The sequence below is a fragment of the Cinclus cinclus genome, chromosome 1, assembly GCF_963662255.1.
Source record: "Cinclus cinclus chromosome 1, bCinCin1.1, whole genome shotgun sequence".
NCBI classification, from domain to species: Eukaryota; Metazoa; Chordata; class Aves; order Passeriformes; family Cinclidae; genus Cinclus; species Cinclus cinclus.
The window spans coordinates 104624367-104650254 of record NC_085046.1 but is presented as its reverse complement, the minus strand read 5'-3'; the positions used below and the strand labels follow the sequence as shown (position 1 = coordinate 104650254).

Genomic DNA, 25888 nt, shown 5'->3' with positions numbered 1-25888 from the left:
CTTTGTTCCAGCTAACCACATGTACAGTGCTTAATGGAACCTCATGGGATGCAGTCAGAGAAACAGGGCTTTTTTTAACCACACAGAGCAGTGCAGACGGGCTGTTGTTCTTTTCAACATAACTATCACAGGCTTCAGGGTTAAGATTGCTATTACTGTCTCCTCCTTGCTTTGGCACAAAAGCACGCTGAGGGTGTTTAATTGCGGGTTTGCCTCAAGGTAGATTAGATTAATTATTACTATGTAATGCAAGTCAAAGCAAATAAAGCTTAGCTAGGTATATAAAAAGGTGCTGCCTTTTGGATTTTTTAAAAAAAGCCTGTCAGTCACAATGAAATGCAGCCAACTTTCTTCGTACCAGTACCAAGAAAAGGACTGTTAACCCTGTGAAGGGGATATTTATGTCAAGATGAGCGTATGAAACGGAGTAGAAGAGGAAGGTTTCTCAGTGAGAAGGACTGCAATTGCTTTCAAGACTCTTAAGTTGTGCTCTTGAAGACTGCAGAACTAGCTTAAAATGAAGCCTTATCACTTGAACTTCAGTGCCTTCACTGCAGGGTTCTTTACAGCCTTAATGCTAACCACCCACTATGGAATGGATCAAAGTGTTAAATATTTTGCATTATGCTTTACAAAATACTGATGCAGCAGGTTTGTAAAAGGGGGAAAACAAGTAATTGCCTTTAATCTATGCATTTTTGCCAAGCCATACTGAATTATTTTATTGTTAGAGGCATTAGAAGCTAACAGTAAAAAGAACCACCGAGTTTGGAAGCATATTTTGGGGTACATCATTTCTATTACTGTATAATGTATTGCCTTACAATTTTAAGTGATAACATACATTAAGTTAACAAACATTTAAGAAATATATGCACTGTTTGAACTGTAAATTATTCTTAGAACACAATTACATGGTTTTACATTGTTCTTTTAGTGCCTTGAGATAATTGTATTATTGCCATGTCAATAAATGTAGGAACCTAAAACTAAACAAAAGAAACCTCTGAGAAACTACTGCATATCAGTAGTTTTTACTGAATTTTAATTGGTTGAAGTATTTTAGATGCTAGATGCATTTCTAAATTAAGTACAATCTTTGAGTGAGAATTCCTCTTACAAAGAAAGACTGATTTTTGTTCATAAGCCAAGAGATGTGTAGGCAATGCAAAAAAAAAACAACAAAAAAAAAAGATGCAAAAGCTGTGGGTAATTCAGGAATTTCAGTAAATGCTGTCAGACTCTTGCTTTGTAGCAGGAATACATTCATGGTATGGGCAGTATGGTTTTACTTTATTTTATTTCTTAACCAAATACCTCCTCAGTAATTTATAATGGCTTTGCAGTTGTGTATTAAATAAGAAGCACTGGAAAACTGATTCGTCCTTAGGACGATTTGCATGTTTCAAGTGGTATTGAAAGCCGCACTGATGGATATGTAATAATAAACATATCTGTTATTAATATGGTAATGACTCTGTGCTCATTTAATGAGAAATAAAGTAATTTATGGAAAGACCCTTTTGAAAATGACTGGCATGGTGTTTTCTCCTGACTGCAGCTTATATATCTTTCTAAGCATTCAGACATTGCAACAGTTTCCAAGTACAAGTGCATTTGCAGCATAATGCCTAGGGCTGCATTTTTTTTTTTAACTATTCCACATTAATAAGTAAATACCACATTAAATAATGTTTTAATTTCCTTATTCTCATGGCCTGCTGTAGTAGTCTTATTTATATTTATTATTCAACCACCACCATGAGCTGGCCTTGTGATTGCTTCATCCTTCATGATGCAGGTTTGGACTTTTCAGAAATTCCACTTATTTGTGGGAGGAAACACTATTCAGAAGACAAGGCAATTTTTGTTGTTAGGGGGTTTTGGGATTAGGATTGTTTGGGCTTTTTTGGAAGAGCCTGTGCATCCCATGAAGCTAGCTGTCCATAAATCTCCCTGGGTAATCCACCAAGGCCTGCAGAACAATAGAGCAGTAAGGCCAAATTACATGTGAATGATTGTATGTCCTTTGAAGGTCACGGAGTTGGAGAAGTACAGATAAATAGAAGCCATTGATGTAACTTCAGCAAGTTCCTGTGTTGAGCTTGCTGTGTCTGAAATGTCAGCAGTATCAAAGCTGTGGCTGGAGCACACTGAAGACAAACTTCCAGATCACCAGTCATGTTAACTGTGAGCTTGTCTAGCAATGTAAGGGATAATGATGACCTGCTTTAATCTCCTGTCACACACTGGGAAGGGAAAAATATAGTAAGATGATTAAACAGATCTTACTTGAATACGTACATTATAATAGGAAATTTGGGGCAGTTGGAAAGGCCTGTGGTCTCTCCAGACTCATTAGGTTGTGGATTGCTTTTCTGCTTTCCTTTATGTGTAACTGTCTGCCTCTGCAAGCTCAAAACCTTTTTCTTGAGTATAAAATGTGGTATCTTGAAATTTCATATTTCATGAATCTGAAAAATAGAATAAGCCCTGTTATGAATAGCTAATGACTAGTGGGAAGAGGGATTATGGAAAAATGGTTTTTGCTCTACAGATTGGCACATACTGCATTTCCAGAGTTTCTTACTAATGCTGAAGTTCTGCAGGTTTTTTTAAATGCTGATTTTGCTTGGGAAAGCAGCAGCAGACATAAAGAAGTGTAAAATTACATTGACTTGTGTGTCTGGGATAAATTGCAACTAAAATGCTGTAATAATAAAGTCTAGACATGCAAATTACAGTTTGTGCGTTCTGGTACACTGATGTTGGCACTTGTTTACAGTAAGCAATGTGCCTGTCTACAGGAATAGCTACATTTTGAAAAAAAAAAAAACAAACAGCCAAATGTTTCTAATATTAGGAAAAGTAATGCTTACAATCTCAACTGGAAGTCATCAAGAGATAGGAAGTGTGTAAGCTGTGAAGAGCCATCATAAATCACTCTGGTTGCCTTTTAGCTGGTGAAGCTATAATTTACAAGCTGCTTGAGAAATAAAGAAGTTCAAATTCTTACATGATAATTTTTTTGTTAATTTGCCTCTACCTTTTCATTTTTTTTTACGACTGTATTAGGTTCACTAACACTGACAGAATGAGAAAAATCTGATTCTCTCTTCAAGCCTCCCTATTCCTGCTGAAGGCTACAGGAAAGAAATAGGAAAGAGTTGCTAACAAGCAAAACTGTGTGGTAATAAAAGGGTAAGGCCTCCTCCACAAGTGGGGTTTTCCTACAGTAGCCACTGAGGCTGTAGCCAGAAGCAAATTGGGAATTGTGCAGCGAGAGGAGGGGGCAGCAGCTGAGCTTCCCTCTGAACTGGTGAACTTTGCTGGGATTTTTTTAATGTGCTAATTACAAATAAAAAAAAAATGCAGGTAGAGTTTTGTTCTTGTTCCTTGCCCTGGATGTACATTTGTGACCCAGAATGTAAAACATTTGAAAACTACTGAAATGGAAGAGGTAAGACAAAAATGGGGGGGTGGGGGGGGGGGGTGTTGGTACTTTAAAGATGTCCTGTATTGCTACATTTTCTTTATTGAAAATACATAGAAGATACAGGGATGAGGCATCCACACTCCAGTTTAAGTGTTCAAGGCCAGGTTTGATGGGGCCCTGGGCAACCTGATGTAGTAAATGGCCTCCCTGCCCATGGTCCCTTCCAATCCAAACCATTCTGTGATAGACAGGTTCCCAAGAACATTATGTTCCCCAGAGAAAATAAAATATACATTAGTAAAGGCACCTGCCAATATACTGAATGAGGGTAACTCATCTTGACCTTTAAAGAAACAAGAAATGTAAATGCAGTATTTTAAGTCCCAAGTCTCTGTTATTTAAAGTGAATCTTTGTTCTATCCCAGGCATCACACAGGTGTCTAAAGCACAGCTTTGCAAAGGGGTTTGGTTTCCTTCTCCACACCTTCTGCTGTATTACAGCACCTGCTTCTACTGTCTGAGGGTTCACCTACCACTTGTGCTCCTCAGAACCTGGCCACAGGAGCTTTCATAGCCTTAAAAACCTTTTTTTCTAAGCAGACCTGGACTTGCTCAAAGCCATCTTCCAGCGCTCATAAACCCTGCCAGGCCTGCTGGCCAACGTGCACTGCAGTGCTGATGACACAGCCCCAGCTTTTGGCTCCAAGCTAGCCTGTATCCAACCAGCTCAGGAGGGGAAGGAGCCCTGCTCAGATGGCCCTGTCACAGGCCACAGAGACACAGCCAGGGCAAGCACTTCCAGTGTCCCTATGCCCCCACCCAAGGTTCCCCTGGGGCCTGTCTTTACTAAGAAAAAAGCTGCCTTTAATACGTTCAACCAATCCTTTACAATTTTAATGCTGTCAAGCAGGTTACACTCTGTCTCCTGACGTCAACACTCCTTATGTCAGAGTCAGGAAAACCAGCATCTATCGATCCCCTCCTTTAGGAAAAAGGCACAAAGCCGTTACTGCAGGAAAAGAGACTACACGGTCTCGGAGGAAAAAACGGGGAGATAGTGGCTCTTCACCCTGCAGAGGTTGGGATGGTTTTTCCTGCAGATACAAACCCCGTTTCTTTTCTTTCAGCACAGCACCCTCTAGTGTCTTTCCCAGATCTTGGAAATGCATGGTCTGTGCCTGCCTGAACCCTGGTCAGCTAAGGGTTTCTCTAAAGGGAAGGATTCAGTGCAGCTTCAGACCGTAGAGCATTCCACTTCTATTTAGCTGGCACGAGTTATTGTAACTCTGCGTATGTTATTTTTGGTATAAAGAGCAAAACATTCGACTGGAGAGAACCCACATGTAAATTCACAGGCAGGCAGCTGGGATCTGCTCTCTCTTGAATATGGTCTGCAGGATCTCACCTTAGAACTGGATCAAAGCTTTTCTAGAAAGTTTCTTTCAGCATGTCCAAGTAACAAAAGATTCACCACTTGTGCTGGTCAATTTCAACACTTAAATTGCTTTAGTAATTGTAAACTCCATCTTAATTCAAGATCCATCATAATTCAGCAAAATTTCAGTATAACACCTTTTGAAGCTTCCCTGTGAAATGTTATCTTTGCTCCCCCAAACTTCCTTGTCCCATCTAGGAGCCTACTCTGGACAATAAAATCAACTTTTGCTCTTCTTCTCCACGACAAACTGAAAAGACAGAAATTTCTAAGCCTTTCACCTTAAGGTTTACACTCAAACTCTGGATTATTTTTATGGCCATTTTATATTTCATTCTTTTACTGTTTGGAACTGAAAATCACATTTGGGGAATGGCAAGGACAAGATCCTTCTTGTTTAGGATATTGACTCTGGCAAAAACATGGTCAGAAGTGCACATGCCAACAACCATATGGTGGTAAAAGCTGTGGCAGGAGCTCTTCGCAGCTGCACCTGTAAGCAGCAGAGGAACATTGGGTTTCTAGAAGGGGAAGCTAGGAGGGGTCCAAGGAAGGGATGTTTCTTACTTCATTCTCTCCCTTGTAGGTTAAAGCACTGCTTTGGTTTCTTTAACCACATCCTAATACCAAGAGTTTTTGTGGAAGCAGTTGAGATTCAAGTCTCCAGGTCTACTGCTTTTAATGTTTACAATTTGGGGTTTATCATGCTGAAGGCTCCTGGCTGTTGCCATCACACGCATCATTCAGCACTCCTTGTCTACCGAGCCTAAAAATCATTGCTGGTTGATTCCTCGTCTCCTCCCAACGAAGTTCTTCCGTTGGTAATTTTAGCTCCTACTTCACCCTTTCCTATAAACCACAAGGGCCTTTTTATTTTTTCTGCCTTGTGTGCCCTGCCTTGTGCAATCACAGTTTCTGGGCAGACCCCTGGGTGTGCAAAAGCCCAGCTCAGCTCTCACAGAACCACAGTCACAGAACCAGTCACAGAATGGGTCAGGTTGGGAGGGAGCACAGTGGGTCATCTGCTCAAGCAGGGCTGTGCTAGAGCACCTGGCTCAGCATTGCATCCAAATGGTTCTTGAATATCTCCGGTCAGGGGGAATCTATCTACACCCTCTCTGAGCAATCTGTTCCCATGCAGGGTCACCCACACAGTAAAGAAGCTCCTCCTCATGTTCAGGGGAACTTTCTGTGCATCAGATTCTGCCCGTTGTCTCTGGTCTTACTGCTTGGAACAACTGAGGAGAAGTTGGCTCCATCCTCTTGACATCCTCCCTTTGGATATTTATACGCATTGATGGGGTTCCCTCTCAGTCAGCTCTCAGAGCATCATCGTGACAGAGACGATCCAGTCCCTTCATCATCCTTGCAGCCTTTCTCTAGACCGGCTCCAGGAGTTCCCCGTCTCTGTTGCACCGGCGATGCCAGAACGGGACACACCCCGGTTCCCCGCCCGCGGCACCAGCACCGCCTGCACCTCATTCCGGGGATCGGGCCGCTCCAGACCCCGACCCGGCTGCCCACGGCTCGCGGTATTAACGGGATCCCGGCCCGCTCCCGCCGCCGGCCCCGCCCGTTCCGGCGGTGCGCGCGCAGCGCTCCCGCCCCGCTTCCGCCGAGCGGCCGCGCTTGCAGCGTCATCCCGGGGGCTGGTTTGAATGAGACCCCGAGCGGGGCCGGGACCCGCCGCCGCCGCCCGCCCGCCCCGCCAGCGCCGCGCCCCGCCGCCCTGCGCCCGGCACACGCCGCTCCGCCATGCCGCTCTTCTCAGGTGAGCGCGGCCGCGCCGCTCCCGCCGGGCCCTGCCCGGGAGCGGGCGGGCGGTGTCCCGGCAGGAGCGGGAGCGGGAGGCGCTCGCACGTGCGCGTCCATCCCGGCCGGGCCGGCGGCGGGAGCGCCCCGGGAGGCGCGGCCCGGGCGGCGGAGGAAGGAGGGAGGGAAGGAAGGAAGGAAGGAAGGAAGGAAGCAGGGAAGCAGGGGGGCAGTGCTGGCCTGGCCCTGCTGCTGGAAGGGCCCTGCCTTTCTGCTGGAACAGAGGTGGTGCTGTCCCTCTGGTGTCCCAGGGCTCCGCATCTGCGCCTTCCCGGTGTGTCTGCCTCCGCTCTTTGAAATCCGTCCTATCCTGCGGGCTCCGCTGGGCTGGAAATCCCCACGTCCAACCTTTGACCAGTCACCGCCGTGCCAGCCCGACCGGGGCACCGAGTGCCACATCCAGTCCTTCAACACCGCCCGGCGTGGGGACTCTACACCTGCCGCCCTGGGCAGCTCATTCCGATGTCTCATCACCCCTTTCGTGAAGAAGTTCTTCCTAATGCCTAGCCTAAACCTAAAGTTAAAGCTTTCTTATGTCTCATCCTGGTGGCCCTCCAGTGACACTTGTGGGACCAGTTACTGCCTCGATAATAGCTCACAGATCTGGCCTGTTTGGGCTCTGCAGTTTTTTAGGTTGGATGCAGCCTCAGTATACCGTTTGTCCACTGTTTTGGCTGTGGTTAGCAAGCTGGGATCCTTATGTCAGTGTAACAGGGTTTTTCCTGAGCTCCTCCAAATCCAGTGGAGTCTCCCTCACTGGAGATACTCGGGAATGGTCTGGCACAACCCTGTGGCTTGTGCTCTGGGTTGGTCCTGCTCGAGCGGTGAGGTTGGACGAGATGTCCCTCTGTGGTCCCTTCCAACCTGACCCGTTCTGTGAAGTGTTTGTGCTGTGTTTTCCGATCAGCAGGGAAAATACGTCCTTCCTTTTTGTTTCTTTCCACTGTTTTCAAATTAACGAGTTTCTCTTTTATTTTGCACGAAGCTTTGGTTGCAGTCTCTGAAGAGAAGGCGCTCATGCACTTCCATTCTTCTCTTGAGTGCCGTGTTGTCGAAACCAGTTGAAACTACAGATTAGTAATTGCTAACTCTTCTGCATATTTAGCAGTGAATGCATGACTGTTCAAAAATTCAAAACCCAGAAGTCTGTGCAGCTGACTTGTTCAGTGTCTGCATGGGTTGTCTTCCTGGAAAATGGGAAAAGCCTTGTCCTTCACAAGTCTTAAATATGCAAAATAATAAATGTGTATTTTAGGAATATCAGAATGTTGGGCAAAATAGAAGATGCTTTCTGTTAGAAGCACTGAAAAGTCAGTCATTTGAGTTCCTGCGTGTAGACTAATTTAGACTTGCTTTTGATTATTCTGTGATATTACACATCACAAGCATTGCATACATCTGAAATCTGAACCTTTTTAGAAGACTTATCAAAATTATGATTTCTGAGAGTTTTGTGTTTTGAAAAGGTTTGGTTGATGTAGTATATTTATATAAAACCAAAGCACAGGTAGAAGGATGTGGGTTTCCTAAAGTCTGTTTTTTCAGCCACTTACTGTGCATGTAGGATCTTGCTGCATGCTGCATTTTACGGATTTTCAGTAAAATCTCAGCTTGCTAAGGAAGCTTTATGTGCCTGTGTTAGTTCTTGGAAGTGGCCAGAGGTATATCACTGTTCTGTAAAGTCACACAGCTTATTCCAGGCATTTTTTTGTCTGCTCTTGGTCATTACTAACCTCACCAAAGTGAAGTTAACATTCCATTGTGCCATTCTGCCTCCTGCTTCTGCTGGTCAGCCCATTTCCAACCCAGCATTGAGGTTTACACTTTCTCTGACCAAATTTCACTCTGCTTCTTAATTCCAGTCCTGCACCTTTACTGGGGTCAGTAGCCTTGGTTTTAAAGAGCACTGTATTGTTCTGCTCTGAAGGAGAACGGAAATGCTACGGATAACTGAGCTGGAATCGCACCTCTGAACTTCCTTCAGAAAGTTCAGTTGTTTGCAACAAGCAGTGCCGAGAGATTGGGAGAGTTAGTTCCAAACTGCTTTTGTGAAGACCTGCTAAAGGGTTTCTGATTATGTTAGACACACTTAGGTATTTCTGGCAGAGTTTCTCAGTATATATGTTATTTCAGTGGTTTTGTAGGATATTTTTAGACCTGCTGGAAGTGGTATGTTCTGATGGTTGAGGTGCCATACAGTGAAGGTGTCCTGTGGCTTCATTATTGACAGGTTTAAAAGTCTAAAGCAGAATGTTTTGAGAAAGTATGAAATCTTGGTAATTGCGTTCTTGGGTATTAGGAAATAATCAAGTTTCAAAACATTTTGCTTGCAGTTAATGTGAAGTGGGGAAAAGAGAAATTCGATGGTGTGGAGTTGAACACCGATGAACCTCCAATGGTCTTCAAAGCCCAGTTATTTGCACTGACTGGAGTTCAGCCAGCTAGACAGAAGGTTATGGTTAAAGGAGGAACTCTGAAGGTAGAAATCAATGTTTTTATATTATGTCTAACTTTGTTATGTGTTAACAATGACCGTGTTTCTGGGTGTTCCTCCAGAAGATCTTTGGTTGTATGTGTTAAACTGACTCCACTTCTTTACTCATTTATACAAAGCACAGCTCGGTGGGAGGTGTTTTTGTTGCTTTTTTTATGTTCAGAACTGGAATGCAAGTTTTTTCTTTCTAGCTGGTTTAAGAGAAGTTTCTCTGGTGCTTCTCTGCTGGAGACTTACTGGTGTAACGAGATAAAGGCAATTTTGCTGCAGAAAGTTGTTTACATTTAAGCAGTGTTCAACAACCCATGAGAAGCCTTATTGAAAACACAACTTGGCTGCTTTTAATTCTAAGCATGATAACATGTAAATAGTTACTACTGTGTAATCTTGGATGAAATGCAATTGTATATTTAGAAATATATGATTAATATTAATGAAAATACTTGCTTGTCTCTTGCTGCAAGATAATTAATATGTATTTTACTTTGTTTCACAGGATGATGACTGGGGGAACCTAAAAATAAAGAATGTAAGTTCTGAGCAGTAACTAAATTTTACTACTCTGATTTTTTACTTTGGCATTTAAAGAAAGACTCAAAAGTGCTTGCTGTTTCTGTTTGAGTGGGGAGTGCTTTCTTAAAAAGTCATACCTTGATGAAAAATAATTTTATAGGTGTCATGTAAGCATGCTTAGAATGCTCACCATTGATTTATAAAAATTCTTTTTTTTTTTCATCAGTAGAGAAATCATACCATCTTTTCTGGAGTACTTGGATGTATGTGTTTATTTATTAAGTACAAGGAAAGTCCTGGGTCAGGGCAGTGCTGTCCTATCTGTGACCATAAAAAGAAGTGTTATTATTTAGAAGAAGCTGGTGAACTTGGGCACTATCTGCAGACCCTTTTCCTTGCACATCCCCAGCATGGACAAATGTGTTGGTGGTGCTGAAGTAACACCTCTGCTTATGTCCTTTTTTACCAACCTGCTGAAATGTGCTCTCCTGTCTTAAATAGCTGCTGTTTTTAAACAAAACCATTAGTAATGGTAGTTCATACCTTTGGCTAGTTCAGAAAGAAAACAGAATGTGAATGTGTTTGTGTTGCTTGTCTATATAATATTGCACCAGGGAATCCCACAGGTGTGATTTTTTTTTTTTTTTTTTTTGTTTGTTTGTGTTTGGTGGTTTGGTTTTATTTGTTTGTGGTTTTGTTTGGTTTTTACTTTTTTTTTGCTTGTTTTTTTTGTATCATTTTCTTTACTGTATGTCTCTTGTAATGTCTTGTAATAGCTGTTACAGGTTTTACTCCAGTAGGTAGCATTGCTCTTGCCCTGGTAACTAATTTGCAAGCATCTGTTAGCAGCCTGTAGCTGCAGCTATTGTAGCAAGCTGTTCAGCAAAGAAAGCAGTACATAATATTCTTGTCTTTTTCTGCATGTGGTTGTGCTAATAGCTGCCTTTACTCATTTTAATAATGTTATATACAAGTTCTAGGGATTTATTTACACTGTCAAAGCAGTTTCTCTTCATTCTGTTGTTCATCCTTTTTCTTAGCACTATATGTTTCAAGGCTCCAGATAGTAATTTTCTCCTCCTTTGACACATCTTATTGTGTAGGTGTGCTCCTGTTGAATGCTGAAAGACTCCTTTTCATATTATGCTAGTTCAGCAAGCACGGAAACCTGATTGGCTTTTTTTTTGCCCCTTAAATGTTAGTTCTCATGTCTAAACTGATGTGGTAGTTTAGGTTATTTTTCACTTTTCAACTAGTTTAACCCAGAACTTGCTAGGCAAGCTCACCAGATGTTTCAGTGGAAGCATCTAGCATGAAGAATTCTGTGGAGCTCTTCTCAGTAGGTACTTCCAAGATAAGAGGAGTTGAGGTACACCCTAAAGTCACAGCAGTGGCAGTGTTGGTTCTGTTAAACCAAGAGAAAGACTGTGTTTATTTTTGGGGAAATAGCTGAAGTATGTCAAGAGTTTGAGGGTTTGAGTGGAAATGACTGTCCTTAGATAGTCACTGCTGTTTTTACTGTGTTTCAAGGGGATGACCTTACTGATGATGGGTTCTGCAGACGCGCTTCCAGAAGAGCCGATCGCCCGGCCCGTCTTCGTGGAGGACATGACAGAGGAGCAGTTGGCTTCTGCTGTAAGCATGTTTCCAACTTCAGTTTCTTCTTAACCTTCGAGCAGTGGCAAGTTCTTAAATACTTGCAGTTCCTTAAAAGTCAGTTTTGAAACTCTGATGTCTGTTTAGCATCTTCACCAAGAATCACAAATTTACATCCATGAGCAAACGGAGAGCAGTGAACAGAAGTCTGGGATTTAATTTAAAAGTCACACAATTAGTGCTGTTTTTCCTTTAAGCAGGCAGCTTAGTAGATTTTTTAAAAATAGCATTCCCGATGGTTTTAAAGATGAAGTTATATTGCCCTTGCTGCATCAGTGTCCCTGTATTTTGTCTAAACAAAGCCTCTTAGATATGCAAAATTATTTCCTGCCTCTTTCATATCTATGAGGAGAGACTAGGATTTGAGGTGGGGTGTATTTGGGGTTTTGTTTGTCCCTGTTAACTAGTATTAGGTCAACTTCGTGTTAAATGAAAATAAGTTTGACACACACGTTTTGGTTTGTGGAAGTAAATTCTGAAAGAGCATAATTAATTTGTTATTTTCTTAATGAAGTAACTCCTGAGTTTCCTTTTTTACATCTTGAAAGGCTTCATTTTCTCACCAGCCATTTGAACTGCAAGCTGTGTCATACTTAACAGTTGTATGATTGTTGTCAGCTGTGCACACAGAACAGGAGTACTTTTATGCATGTCTGTATGAAAAAGGATCTGTAGTTTAGCACTGGGTTTGTGCTTCAGGATTCAGTGCTTTCCAGGCCACCTGCAGGTGAAGGATATTTATGTGTTTTTGAGTAACCCCATACACAGATATTGAGATAACTGAGAGGCAAGCAAGGAGGCGATTCACTGTTAGGTAACATTTTGTAAAAGTTGGTCACATGGAAGTTTTGTTATACATCAAAATTCAATTGTCATCAGTGCATGTGTTCACTTGTGAAATATGCTTAATGAGTTCTCTCGTCCTAAAGTAATCTACTGTATTGGTATGCTGTACTACTTCAGTTTCATTAAATTGTGCTTTACCTTGACAAATAACTAAGTATTCAGAATTAAAAAAAAAAAGAATCAGAAAGAAAAACTCGTTATTACATGGTGATTTATAGTTATTTCTAAAAGTGGTTAGCTTACTATTACTTTGCCTTCACATTGGTCAAACTTCAGAAATGCACAAGTTGTCTGAAAAGATCAAGTTAATGATCTGTTGCAAATTTCTGGAGAGGAGTTTAAACAATGCTTTTGTTTCCAACTAAGAGCTCCATGGTTTTCAGAGTTTTACTGAAAACTGATTTTAATTGAAACATCAGTGTTTTGTACAAATGTATTCATGTGGAAATTTCACGGAAATAGAATTTTAAGGTCAAAACTTGAATGGGATTATAATTGAACTTTCTGAATGACTGCATGCTTGAAGAAAATGTTCATTAAACTAAACATGCACAGAAAAACCCCCAAAGCATTCCTGAACGTTCCCTAAAAGTATCAAACAATGTAATGATAAATATAATCATAAAGTGGATCTGGAAAACCTCATAAAGTTTTATGGAATATCCCAGGTGTTCCTGCATAATTCATTTGCTTAGCAGTTGATGTCACATTATAGCATTTGTACAAAAACAGGTGCCACATCTCTCTGACCTTCAAGCACCCTTGTGAATTTTTTTGGTAGATGGAATTGCCTTGTGGATTGACAAACCTTGGCAACACTTGCTACATGAATGCTACGGTTCAGTGTATCCGCTCAGTGCCAGAAGTGAAAGAGGCCCTTAAAAGGTAGGATTCAGGACAAAAATACCGTGACTAAAATGTTTTCTTTAGCTTATGAAGTAGATATTTTGCAGAGGGGTCATCTTAATATTGGTATGGATTTTCATAACAATCTCTTACTCTTTTGATCTATTCAAGATTAACATAATGATCAATTAAAGTTTATCTTATGGCTGTGTTAGTCTGTACTTTAATAAAGAAGTTAAGGCTTTGTGTTTTTTGGAACTGGTTTTTAAAAGAGAGAATGTGTTTTGCTTAGTTAGAAAGTAGTTCCTATCTAGACTGGTTTAAAATTCTAAAATAAGCCACTGAACTCTTTACCCTATTTTTTTGCTGTTGGTTTTTATGGTCCTGTTCTGCATAAAATAATCATCTGGGAGTCCTGTTCCTTTGAGGAATGTTTCCCACACTGGCTGTATTGCACAGCATTTTCAGCTGTGAAATTCTGACGTTTGCTACTTGGAGGTACAGCAGGAAATTCTAAGACATACCTTCATGGAATTTTGTTTTGTTTGCTAATTTGTTGTGATTGTAGGATAACTTTTCTGATTTTTGATTTTGTTATACTAGACTGAAATGTAAAAATGGCCAGTGGATATTTTTTTTGGTTGGTTGGTTGTTTTGTTTTTGGTAAGGAATATATATACAAGAAAAATTTAAAATTTACAAGTTACAAATATTGAAGGTAAAAAGAATACTTGCCAATGTGGCCTGAATTTGTCCTCCAGATGAATTGTAATGAGAAAACAACTAGTATTTTAAAAAATTACATAGAGCATTTTTTCTGTTTTAGGGTTAATTTAATTCCTTTAAAATACAAAATTGCTTTCTTGATTCCGTGGTACTCAGTTGGATGGTCTGTATTACTGTAATCACTTTTTATTTAAGTTGTTATAAATAGGTTTTCATTCTGTTAGCAGGTGCACTTTAATTATTAAACACTGAGAACTATTTGTGAAGTACAGAAATTTGGTTTCAGGGTTTTTATTGACTATCAGTGTTGTCATTTTTGGGAAGTCTTTATTTCCACATGAAAGACTCTTGAGTTACTGCACTGAATCAGAATATTTGACAAATTTAACAAACCAAGAGGCAAAATGTAGCCTGTGAAACTGTCAGTCTGCAATACAAGATGTGGCCGTATTGTCTGTGGGAAGTCAGATTCACACTCAGATTCAAGCTCTGTTTTTCCCTGGAGATTTAGCCTTTTTTTGGTCTTCCCTGCTTGATGACAGCATGGAAGGCTATAGGGTGCATGGCAGTGGGAGAGGTGGGAAAGGGCTCACTTGGGAATGCTGTTACAGCTCCTTTCCTCATGAACTCCTCCCTGTTCTGTAGTGTATCAGGGGAATGCTTCCTGCTCATCATCTAGCAATGGTCAGAATTTCAACAGCTCAGTCTGAGATTAGGGAACGTGTGAGACCCTCCTTTTGCTTGAAGGCTTTAGGGAGTCCATCTGTTCCTCATCCAGCTGCTAAATTGAGAATTCATAGAAGAGTGGTAAGTTCTTGTCATGTAGGTGGACTCCCACACCTCTTCACTGTAGGAAATACTTCCCCAAGAAAACATCTTGTCTCTCACTGTTTTGCCTCTGCTGTGGAGGGAGGAAGCAAGCCTGCCCTCCATCTCTGTGCATTTTATCTGCCATCTATCCTTGAAGGTGTTTTGTTTTTTTTTTTTTTCCCCATGTATCTGAAGAAGCCATGGCAAATGTTTCAGAAATGTGGTAGCTTTTGTTCAGACTTTCTCAGTTTCTTTAAAAATAAAACAAGTCTTTGAGGCAAAAGGATTAGGGAAGCATCAGTGATGTAGCCAGACTTCTTGGTCTGCCTTTACTTGCTGCCTCAAAGATGCCAGTTTTCCTTTGCTCCAGGCTTGCAAAATAGCTGAAACTTTGAGGTAAATGTAAGTGAATCTTACCTTTGGTTGCTTCTGGCTTGGTAGTAGATTTCCTTTAAATGAATCTAGCTGCTGCCTACTTCAAAAACCCAACTATCCTTCCTGTTTGTGTTTAAATGTATGCAAATTATTTTTCATCCCTTTTAGGTATGGTGGTGCCTTAAGAGCTTCAGGAGAAATGGCCTCTGCTCAATACATTACTGCAGGTTGGTGTTTAGACAAGTGTGTGATTTCCTGCTAAATGCAGATAAAATTTACAGTTAAAACTCTGTATTGTTCTTTAGTGTATATGCCTTAGGAATGTCAGATCTGCAGGCACTGGAGGATTCATTTTCTCTTTAATGGTTATTCTTCCCCTGCCTGCAAAGCATTTATCTCTGCACATTATTAGGCTGCAGGCTAGGGAAAAGATTCTGAAGTGTGATCTCGGCTTGGATAGAAACAATTTGTATCTCTTAAATATTTGACATGTAGGCGTGAAGTAATTGGAACTTCCTTAAGCAGATTTCATCCATCCATCTGTTGATTTGATCACTTTGTGTAGAAATATTTTAGTTCTTTGTTTCACACTGTGGTAGTCTAACACCACACTCCTGGGATATGTATTTCATTGGTATCTTTTTAATATAATTTATTGGCTGAGCATTATTGTTACGATGGAAACTGATTCTTTATCAATGGTCATAGCCTTTGCCCTAAAGGTTCAGATTTCATAACTGGAATGGAAAGGAGGGTCTTCAAAACAAAAGTTACTCTTTGTAGTGGTGGTCTGGGAGCTCACGGTGGCCCCATATCTTCAAGCTCTAACTAGAGTTCTAGTTAGACCACTCACACTTGAACAAGGGTACTACTTGTCCACTTTTTCTTTTTTTACTCTATTTCATTGCCCCACTAAGATGCTGGGCCAGGACACTGGGATTTCTACCAGTCCATTTAAGGAAAAACAAAACAATATAAGGAAGGAAAGGTCCAGTTTGTGGGTATGCCTGCTGATCGAATTTTGGGGTGGTAAGTTCAATGGTTACTCTATACAGCCATGCCTGCCCCTCCCCTTTTTACTGCCTTTACTTTGTGTCCCTTGTTTTCTTTTTAAGGTGACAGCTCTGCTTCTTAAGAATTTTAATAGTTGAAGTAATTTGTAGTGAATTCTTGAGTGCTGAGCTGTTCAGGAACTCCTGCATGACACTTATGGCATTTTTTTAAAATGCTGTGTCATATCAGTTGCACCTCTTACCAAGTTCAGTGAAGACACTTCTAAAAGAGGAAGCAACTGACCTTGGTTCCCTGTAGTATTGTCTATATTCACTTACTTGAGAGAACAATTCATTAGTATCTTCACCTGTAAATTAGTGACCATGCAGATTGTTGCCTAACTCTCAGGGTTGTGAGGATTAACAGGTGCCTTTGAAATGATCTGTGGATTTAAAATGCTGTAACTTGGGTAGATAAGACATATGCTAGAGTATGGAACAAAAAAGAAAGCCATGTGTGTTGTCATGCAGTCAGTATCATTCATTGGATTGCACATAGTTACGAGCTCTCTGCACATATGCATACACATACTTGTGTTCTTGGGTCTTAAGCATGGGTATTTCCTTGATATTTTATTAAAGTTTTTTTCTTTTCCTAGTAGCTGGTGAAAGAAGTTGCTCTAGAGGATAGATTGTGAATGCCTTCTGGTTTCTCTTGTGAAAATGTTGTCAGATGTGTTCCAAATGAAATCTTAATTGCTAAAAATATATTTTTTTTTCCTGTTAGTAGCCAGGAAAGACAAGGAATTATGTGCCAAAGTCTCAGAAATCATCTTTATGATTTCAAAGTCGTGTTCACAAAGAAGATCTTAGGTGCACCTGTTATGCCACCTGGAAAATTTGGTCGTGCTTTGAAAATATCAAATTGGACACTGTTAAATGATCAGTTTTTAAATGTTGCTGCTGTTTTACTATTCTTTTTACACTTCCTGCCATATTTGAACTGTTTTTGCACTTCTCAAAGCATTCACTTACTTTTTCTTCAAGCTCTTAGAGACTTGTTTGATTCCATGGATAAAACTTCCTCCAGTATCCCACCTATCATTCTCCTGCAGTTTTTACATATGGCCTTCCCACAGTTTGCAGAGAAAGGTGATCAAGGCCAGTACCTTCAACAGGTAAAGACCAATTACTAGCTTATTGTTTAAAATTCTGTAGTATGTTGGAAGTTGAGAACAAGAACATTTTAAGACTTTTCTTCTCTTGTGGAAATAATTACTCCCAGTAAAGTGGGGTGGTATTTCTGTAGAAAAGTTGTATAGAAGTCGAACGTAATATCAACTGCTAGTTTGAGAATGTGTGCTGAATTGGGAGAAATTCTTACTTAAGGAATCTTCACATTTGGCTTTTATAGTTGATGGGTTTAATGTTACTAAATCATAATGCTAGTAGTCAGATTTAATATTGTGTTCCCTTCCTAGGATGCCAATGAGTGCTGGGTGCAGATGATGAGGGTACTACAGCAGAAGCTGGAAGGCATAGAAGGTGATACAGTTATGGAGGTAATTGTAGTCTTACTCTAACCAGAATAAGGATTTATAGTATTTCACATATGTTTTGTTAAGTTTTATCAGTTTGTGAGTTCTTCATTGTGTGAAATGGCTTTCTGATGTGCCTGATCAGCATAATGCTACCATGGTCCTGTCAGCTAAAGGAAACCCTTTCCTTTGGGCTTTGTAGGGCAGTGCTGGACCATGCTGGTGGTGACACCCACTCACATATGTGGCAGCTGGTCCTGATAAGCTGGGATTTCAGCACACAAGAACTTTTTTTTTCTGAAAAAAGTGTGCTACAGTTCTAACTTGAACTGTTTCAAACAGAAAACTTAACTGAATGAACCTGATACAGGAAATTGCTGAAAGTTTTTCCTGAGATTTTACCAGAACAGCTTTCTCTTTTCTCTCTAAACTGTTTTCTGGAGAGTCTTGGCAGAACCTTGGAAGACTATCCTGAAATTTAAGATAGATTTAAGTTGGGGGGACAGGGATTTGTGAGTTTTTGATCTTGCTTGTTAATGTGCTTCAGGTTGGTTTTAACAGCATATAAGCATATTTCTTTTGAAACTTATGCAGTGTAAGAAGGTTCACTGACTAGGAGAAAATGCACCTATAGAAAGATGAAGGAATAGGTTTAAAGAATATAAATAAGTGGTGTTAATTTGTCTGTAGAGAACACTGTATTTACATTCTATTTAAAGTTACATCATAAGAGATTTTGTTTTACAGACAGACTCTGGAGCTACAGCAGCATCCTCTAAGAAGAAGAGTTTAATTGATCAGTTCTTCAGCATTGAATTTGAAACAGCGTATCCTAAAGACTAAGGCAAGACATAAACAATGATGATTTCACACTTCAGCAGTTTTGTTCAGGGAGGATGAAAAGCATTGTTCAGAGCAGGATGGAAAATGAAGGTGTAGGTTGGGGAATAGGGTTGTGATGTTGTACAGGAGTACATAGACCTTAAAGTTAAGACTGGATATGTTTTGAGAGAGAAGATGATGTGGGGAGAAAGAACAGTAATGGAAATTTACAGGAACAAACCCCTTGTTGAATTTCAGTAGCAGATCTCCTCCCTAAAGAAGATTGGTACTTAACAACTTCAAGGATGCTGACATGCTTTATCCAACTAAAGCTAATCATTACCTTAAATAGGCTTTTTTGGCTTGTAAGGGTGTGTTGCTGACATACGTGGTGTAATAAAGATGCACAAAAGGTATCTTGATTGATTTCTTAAGAAATAAATTAGGTGTCTACTGTTGTATGAGTAAGAAACGAATGGAGCTGACAACTCTCTAGTAAGTTCTTTATAGGAAGAAAAAGAGCATATGACCACATGGGGCACACATCTCATGGCAAGTATTACTCTCTTCCCGTTTCTCCAACCCAAAATCCTGGCTGTCATCAAAATGGGCACCACTTCAAGAAAGAATTATACACTATGCATTTTGTTTGTCTGAAATAAGGAAACATCCCCATAGATGAGGTACTGTATCTCATAGCTTGGTAGTAATGAGGAATAAAGGCCTTTTTTAAGGTAAGAATCATGCATCTCTCTCCCTCTTCTGTGACATTTGTTATCCTTAAATAGCTGGGAGTCTTGGAATGTGTAGCTAAGAGGAATGGTGCTTAGGCCTGCATCAGCAAGAAGACTTGTTCAAAGAGTTGCAGATTTTCAAAGTGTGACTACAGCAGCATTTGTAGAATAGCTGCAGTCAGAAAAAATACCTGGTTGGAAGGAGACAGATGAGAGAAAATCATTGGGGGTAGAACTATGAAAAGAGGAGAGGACAGACAGAACAATTAAAAGGAATGTGTAGGAAATAATGAACTAACTCATTTCAGTGAAGAGGACAGATACAAGGAGGCTCTGCATGTTGAAAGAAACAGGAAGTGTGGCCAGCAGCAGCAATAGAAGAACTTTATAAATCATAAACAACAGTGGAGTGTAATGTTGCAGGAGGGCTTTGTAACTGGGTGTTGGCAGCCAGTTAATGTGTTCTGTGTCCTGGGGGTTGGGTGGTCATGGGGGAGAAGAAAGAAAAAGCAGTCCTCAGCTGAAATGGTGATCAAAGACTTACTTTACTTTTTTTGGTGTGCTGTCTGCCCCTTCTCCCCCTTGTCCTTAGCCACGAAGGAGCAGATTGGTCTGAAGGGAGGGTTCCTTCAATTCTTTTCTGTACTATGAGAAGTAAAAGTACTGTCTACACAAGCACAGAATTACCTAAATTACTGTGCTGCTTGGCATGTTCTTTTCACTAGAGCAGTAGTTCAGCTCTTGGTGCATGGTGGTTTTCCTTAATTTTGTGAAGCATGAAATGTACAGAAGCCGAAGAAGAAGAAGTAACTAAAGGAAAGGAGAATCTCCTTCAGCTTAGCTGCTTTATCAATCAAGAAGTGAAATACCTGTTTACAGGACTAAAATTGGTAAGTTATTGCAACTTTTATTGAATTGAAATCCTAAGTGACCTGTGTATTTTTCAATCAGCATTCCAAGTGACCTAAATACACTTAATTCAAAGTGTATTAAATCCGTGACTTATAATTGACATCTGCTGTCAAGCTTTACAAGGTTTCAGGAATCTTTTTGTTTGGGAAGATGGCTGTGAAAGAGAATTGCATGTTAAAGTCAAACAGACTGCAGCAGAGTGTTTTATTGAAGACCCTGACATGGTCTTCCCCATGCAGGTAACCAAGTACAAGGCAGTTTGCTACTTGTTTGTTCAGCTGGGTTTCACTCTAGACTGAGCAGTGTCATTCATGATTTATGCAGCAGTCAGTTCCTAAAAGGTCCAAAAGCCAATTTGGAAGTAGGGTGGCATTTTGCTTCCTAGTTAACCCCCTTCCAGATGGTGTAACGACTAAATATGATTTTGCAGGTTTTGAAGGGGGTATTATTTTCCATCAGGCAACATCATTCTCAAACTTTTTTTAAGTAGAACTCCTGAAGGTAGTCTGTGCTTTATACATGTATGTATGTATTTTGAAATTGTAAGGGCTTTTTGGGGAATGGAGAGGAGAGGAGAGGAGAGGAGAGGAGAGGAGAGGAGAGGAGAGGAGAGGAGAGGAGAGGAGAGGAGAGGAGAGGAGAGGAGAGGAGAGGAGAGAGGAGCTAATGCAAAAACTTTGTAGTGACTGTGTAAGACTAGGGCAGTGATCTGGTTTGTATAGGATTAAAACCAAGTTGCATGCTTCTCAGATAATCTTTGTATCTCTTTGTCTTTTTTTTTTTTTTCTAACAGACTTTGGAAGGGAAAGTAGGATAAAATAGCTAATGCTCACAAATGAAAAAACTGTAAAAAAGAAATTTCACTTTCAGGCCAAAAAAAATCTACAATTCTTACGCTGGATTGCCTGGAGCAAGAGATTTTCAATACTAAGAACCAAGCTAGTCTTTCCTGGAATTTTGTTAGGAGACACCAGTTGTCACTTTAGTTGCAGCTCTGGCTGCTTGAGACTGAGAGCTGAGAAATGTGCAAATTTTCTTCTCACAGGAGACTTCAGATTTTCTTCTGTAGTGTTCCAAGCATGATATACATTTGTAACCAAGTCCAGGTACAATGCATAATAAAATCCAATTGTGAGTTTTATTCCTGTAGAGCAAAATTTTCTGCAGAGAGAAACTCAGTGTTGTCAGGACTCAGGAATGAGCCTGGAGCTGAAGGAATGAATGGGCATGGTCCTTTCTGCCAAGCAATTTCAAAATCTTATGTGCTGTAATGGCTGACAGCTACAGAAGAGACTGGCAGAACAAGATTTAGATTATGGTTTGTTTACTCCTGTTGTGCTTTTCTCTAAGCTGTGTTTTATGATGAACATGTGCTACTGCTTTTTCTTGTAACAGCGTCTTCAGGAGGAAATCACCAAACTCTCTCCAACGCTGCAGAGAAATGCACTCTATATCAAATCTGTGAGTGGTACTTCACTGCTCTTTATGATTCTTTTAACTGTCAGTTTTCTGTTCCAAACCATAAAGTTATTGCTGCGATACCATGTGATTTATGTTTATACAGCATCTGAGTATCCACTACCAAGAAATTTAAGACAGAGCTTAAAAAAATGAGACCTTGTTTTATTCCTGTGGGTTTGTGCATAAATATATTTATATTTTATATAAACATTTTAATATAATTTTTATATATTTATAAATATATTACTGGAATAAACTGTAATTTGGGATGACCAGTGTTTAAGGCAAAAAAGATCTGTGAATATTTAAAGTAATAGCTTTTTCTGATCTGTTTTCCTATAGTCCAAAATTAGTCGCTTGCCAGCGTACCTGACTATTCAGATGGTTAGATTTTTTTACAAAGAGAAAGAATCTGTGAATGCAAAAGTTCTTAAGGTAAGTTTTCTGCATATTGATGTTTAATTCCTCTTTATGTTTTCTGTGAGTTTTTTATTAAAGGTAGACATGAGGACTTGAAGACTACTTACTAAATTGTTTACTTTCAAACTGCATTTACAAACATTAACGATGCAGTTTCATTGCTCAAGTACAAAGTAGTTTTGTGGCAGTTGTGATGGTGTGGCAAACTACACTACCCAAAACAGACTGATGAAGGAGGTGTGAGGGGCAGAAGTGAATTTGTCCCAGTACTGCTAGTATTACAGGATGACAATAAAGAAGATGATTTTTGCTCTTTTCTCACCAGTGGTTCTGAGAAGAATGTTTAACTAAGGAGAGGGCTGTGCTTTCAAGCTCTGAACAGTTCTCATGTTGATGGGAGATGTTTATACTGTCAAACACTTCCTGTTATTAGTTATTTTAATTGTGTGGCTTTCAGATGGACAAATGCAGGAACCAGCTGCAAACAGCTGAAATGTTCTGGTTAATGTTCTGGTTTCGCATTCTGTTGGTCATGGCCAACAGACCTCGCGGGCTGCCTGAGGAGCATCATGATAGATGTTCTGTCAAAAAGAAAGGAAATAAAGACTGAAGGTACATGTTAACTATTTCAGAAGGCAGTTTGGATAGCAAAATTGACATTTTTGCCAGGGTATAGTCATTCTACTTGCCTGCCTCTGTTTTCTTTTCCCTTGGGTCTTTATAGGTGTTTCCATAGTGTGAAAGTGTGACAGCTAACAATAAAGAATCTGATTTATTATTACTCTATGCCGAATGTAATAATTTATAGTGGTTTATATTGAATTAGTGTAGCCCTTTTGGTAAACACTGTCACCAGAATCCCACTAGGTCAGGTTGCCATCAATTTGAAGAGGGTTGCATTTAATTTGATTGTGTTGTCTTCCCATAGGGGAATGCTTTAACATGGGGTACCAAAACATCCTAGTAAATTTTTGTGTTATACTTCCTAGGATGTCAAATTTCCTCTTATGTTGGATGTGTATGAGCTGTGTACGCCAGACCTGCAGGAAAAAATGGTTTCTTATCGGTCAAAATTCAAAGATTTAGAAGACAAAAAAGTAAATCAACAGCCAAAGAATGTAAGTCTCCTGACACTTTCACTAATTGTTACATCTGAAATTGGGGTACTAATGAGGACTAGAGAAAACTGGATGTCCTTAAATATATTGTTTTCTTATATAGCAAAGTCCTTGGTATTGGGCTTTAGATCATTTCATCCTATGTTTTTATGAAAATACAGTACGTGCTTTGGTGTGTTTGCTTGATGAGAAATGTTAAATGCAGTAGTCAGACAGCATGTATTAAATATATTACAATGTAGTACTTCTGCTTACCAGTGCTATGCCTAAAGGTTTTCTGTAAGTGACACAAGATTACTCTCTTCAAATATTACTGTTTGCCGGCTGCTCCCTTCTTCAGTGGAGTGTAGGAAGCTGTTCCCTTGGACAGGGACAGCAGCAACAGTTGGAAAGGGTTGTACAAGGCACTGCTATGTGCCTGACTGGTAAAAAAATAGAGTACGTGTGCTGGTGAGCTTAAAATCAGCAGTGTAAAATCTTGGAAAATGGTTTCATGTCTTATCCTGTCTATATAATTCTGACTTCACTGTCTTTAATGAAGACAAAAGTAAATGAGCTCAAACCTGTAGTGTTTTAGCCATTTTTTAAAAGTTTGCTTGTATTTTTCCTGGCCTAACGCCTCACAAATTCTTTTTAAACATTCAGATAAGGCTTGCATCCCCTCTTACACAGATGGGAGCAAGGAAGGAGTGCTATTTTTGAACAGAATATATTGGCACAGAGTGTCTGTCTCTGTATTTTCGTATTGCCACTTGTGCTGCTAGCAAGCCCCCCACCAAGGAATAAATCATCAGTTGCAGAATTGCTTCATAAACAAACCCATAAATCTTGTGGGTTAGCACTGCAGGCAGTATGTGCTAAAATGGTTAGATATTTGCTTTAAAACTGGTCTTCTTCAGATAAGGCTTTTTTTATTGGTATGTCCACCTAAAAACTACAGTAATGAACTTCTTTCAAGTTGAACAAAAAGGTTTAGACTTAGAAATGTATTTAAATGAATGGAGACTTTGGCTTTGATGTGATTGTGCTAGAGTTTTTATTAAACTATTCCACATTAATTCAACTTGCTCTCTTTTTTTAGTCTAGTAAAAGTGATGGTGCACAGAAAGAAGTTAAATATGAACCATTTTCTTTTCCTGATGGTGAGTACAGGGAAGCAAATCTACTTTAAAGTAACTTTCTAGTTACTTGTGTTTAAGTGTACCTGATGGTGAGACTTTTGAGAATCCTGTATCTTCAATGATTTTGAAAATTAATCTTAAAAGTGACAGGAATGGAAAGATTAGGTAAACCAAAACATTGAGACAGTGCGATGCATAATTGCCATCCATCTGACAAGCTGGTGATAAAAGAAGACAGGCACATCAAAAGACATTTGCATGTAATGTGCAGTTGTTTTGCACGCAGCTTTGTCAGTGGGTGGTAGAAGGCTGAAATCAAAACAAAAACTTAAACTGGACTTTCAAAAGTGCTGTGATGGTTCTGGTGTTGCCTCAGTTTTGGGAGGGCTTGGAGTCTGAAGGCCCAAAGCACTGACCCTGTGCATTATAGCAGTAATATTTATTTCATGAGAATGCACAAGATGTTCAGTTTCTTGAGACGCTCCTGGCTGAGAGCTGCTGTTTTTAGTTCATAATGGTTTTGTACCGTGCTGTAGCTGGGGTTTTACACACAGAGCTATGGTGCTGCGGCCTTGCTGATGCATCTGTGCTCTGTGAGCTGTTAAAAATACTGCAGCTGTTCAAGTAGGATTCAAGGTTACTTTTTCTTTCCCCTTCAGATATTGGTTCTAACAATTGCGGCTATTATGACCTGCAGGCAGTCCTAACTCATCAAGGCAGATCAAGTTCCTCCGGGCATTATGTGTCCTGGGTTAAAAGGAAACAAGGTAAAAAAAAAATAAATTGCAGCCCTGTTGACCACTCTTCACAGCTCATTTCAGCAAAGGGGCTGTTAAGCAAGCGCTTAGCTTTTATGTACCCATTACACATGATCCTCTTGTTTTCCTTTGCAGATGAATGGATTAAATTTGATGATGACAAAGTCAGCATTGTTACACCTGAAGACATTTTGAGGTTATCTGGGGGTGGAGACTGGCATATAGCTTATGTTCTGCTCTACGGGCCTCGCAGAATTGAAGTCGTTGAAGAAGAAGCTGAACAATAGTCTTCCGTTTTAGCCATTCTGCCTAGGTGTGAAATAAATGTTGATTACTGATCACTTCTTTAACCCCAGAGCTTTAGCAAGTGGATAAATAATTTGTTCAAACCTTCTCATGTGCAGAGGGATATTGTTTTAAAACTGATCCATGTACCAATTAGTCACTATTGGACTGGACTGCCCACTGTGGTAGTGACATTACTTAAAATAGCTTTAATGTCTTGCAGAAGATATTTTTTTTTTTAATGAGCCTCTCCTTCTTCTCTAATGTCATCAAGTATTTATTACACACCTGCTCTCACTTTTGTTACTCCTGCATGGTTTATACCACAATTCAGTAGCTGTCCATCCTTTGCCTTACCTGGCAGTTCTGCTAGGAAGGTTGAAGGGAAACTGTTGCCTTGTTGTGTAACTCAGTGCTGCTGCCCGTAGCCAACAGCTGTGGCTACAATCAAGTATTTGTCCAGCCTGACCTGCTGATTCAGTCTGTTCTGTTGCTGGCATCTCATGATTTCAAAATAAATTGTGATCAACAATGTGTCTCCATTAAAAACAGCTCCTGTCCTGGTACTGTAGTCAGTATGGGTTTGTTTTCACTTCTTGGGCCACCACTCATGAATGTCTCAAAGCAGTCATGGAATAAAGTCACTTTTTTTTTAAGCTGTAGGGATGTGTCTCCTGTCCTGTTACTCTTGACTCAGTAGCTAAGTCCAGCGTGGTAGCTGCAAAACTGGGCTGTGCTTACTTACAGGACCTTCTGCAGTAACTGGATGTGACTGTAT

General features: G+C 40.1%; 2 protein-coding genes across 5 annotated transcripts in view; both read left to right on the top strand.

Moving 5' to 3' along the window:
* ROCK1 (Rho associated coiled-coil containing protein kinase 1) overlaps nt 1-1520 on the top strand; it is an 83274-nt gene extending 81754 nt beyond the window's left edge. For both annotated transcript variants that reach the window (XM_062488387.1, XM_062488395.1), the window contains one exon: nt 12-1520. In XM_062488387.1, coding sequence (XP_062344371.1) covers nt 12-15 — 4 coding nt within the window. In that variant the 3' untranslated portion in view covers nt 16-1520. The remainder of the gene's footprint in view (nt 1-11) is intronic.
* Nucleotides 1521-6558: 5038 nt separating this feature from the next.
* Nucleotides 6559-25772, top strand: USP14 (ubiquitin specific peptidase 14). 3 transcript variants are annotated; one of them, XM_062488347.1, is made up of 16 exons: nt 6559-6642; nt 9017-9162; nt 9674-9706; nt 11221-11325; nt 12974-13077; nt 15118-15176; nt 16989-17119; nt 17423-17503; nt 18227-18306; nt 19811-19925; nt 21343-21408; nt 21751-21843; nt 22818-22946; nt 24028-24088; nt 24727-24834; nt 24961-25772. In XM_062488347.1, exons 1-16 carry the CDS (start codon nt 6627-6629, stop codon nt 25110-25112), a joined length of 1479 nt encoding a protein of 492 aa, XP_062344331.1. In that variant the 5' UTR covers nt 6559-6626; the 3' UTR covers nt 25113-25772. The 3 variants fall into 3 exon arrangements, with proteins under 3 accessions (XP_062344331.1, XP_062344341.1, XP_062344349.1); XM_062488357.1 differs by lacking the exon at nt 11221-11325; XM_062488365.1 differs by lacking the exons at nt 6559-6642; nt 9017-9162 and adding an exon at nt 9471-9540.
* The last annotated feature ends 116 nt before the right edge of the window (nt 25773-25888 follow it).

Bases quoted from the DNA above. Each gene is read 5' to 3' on its own strand.
- USP14 (XM_062488347.1), top strand. The intron at 13,078-15,117 runs GTAGGATTCAGG...CATCCCTTTTAG, and splicing joins GTGAAAGAGGCCCTTAAAAG to GTATGGTGGTGCCTTAAGAG. The intron at 17,120-17,422 runs GTAAAGACCAAT...TTCCCTTCCTAG, and splicing joins AAGGCCAGTACCTTCAACAG to GATGCCAATGAGTGCTGGGT.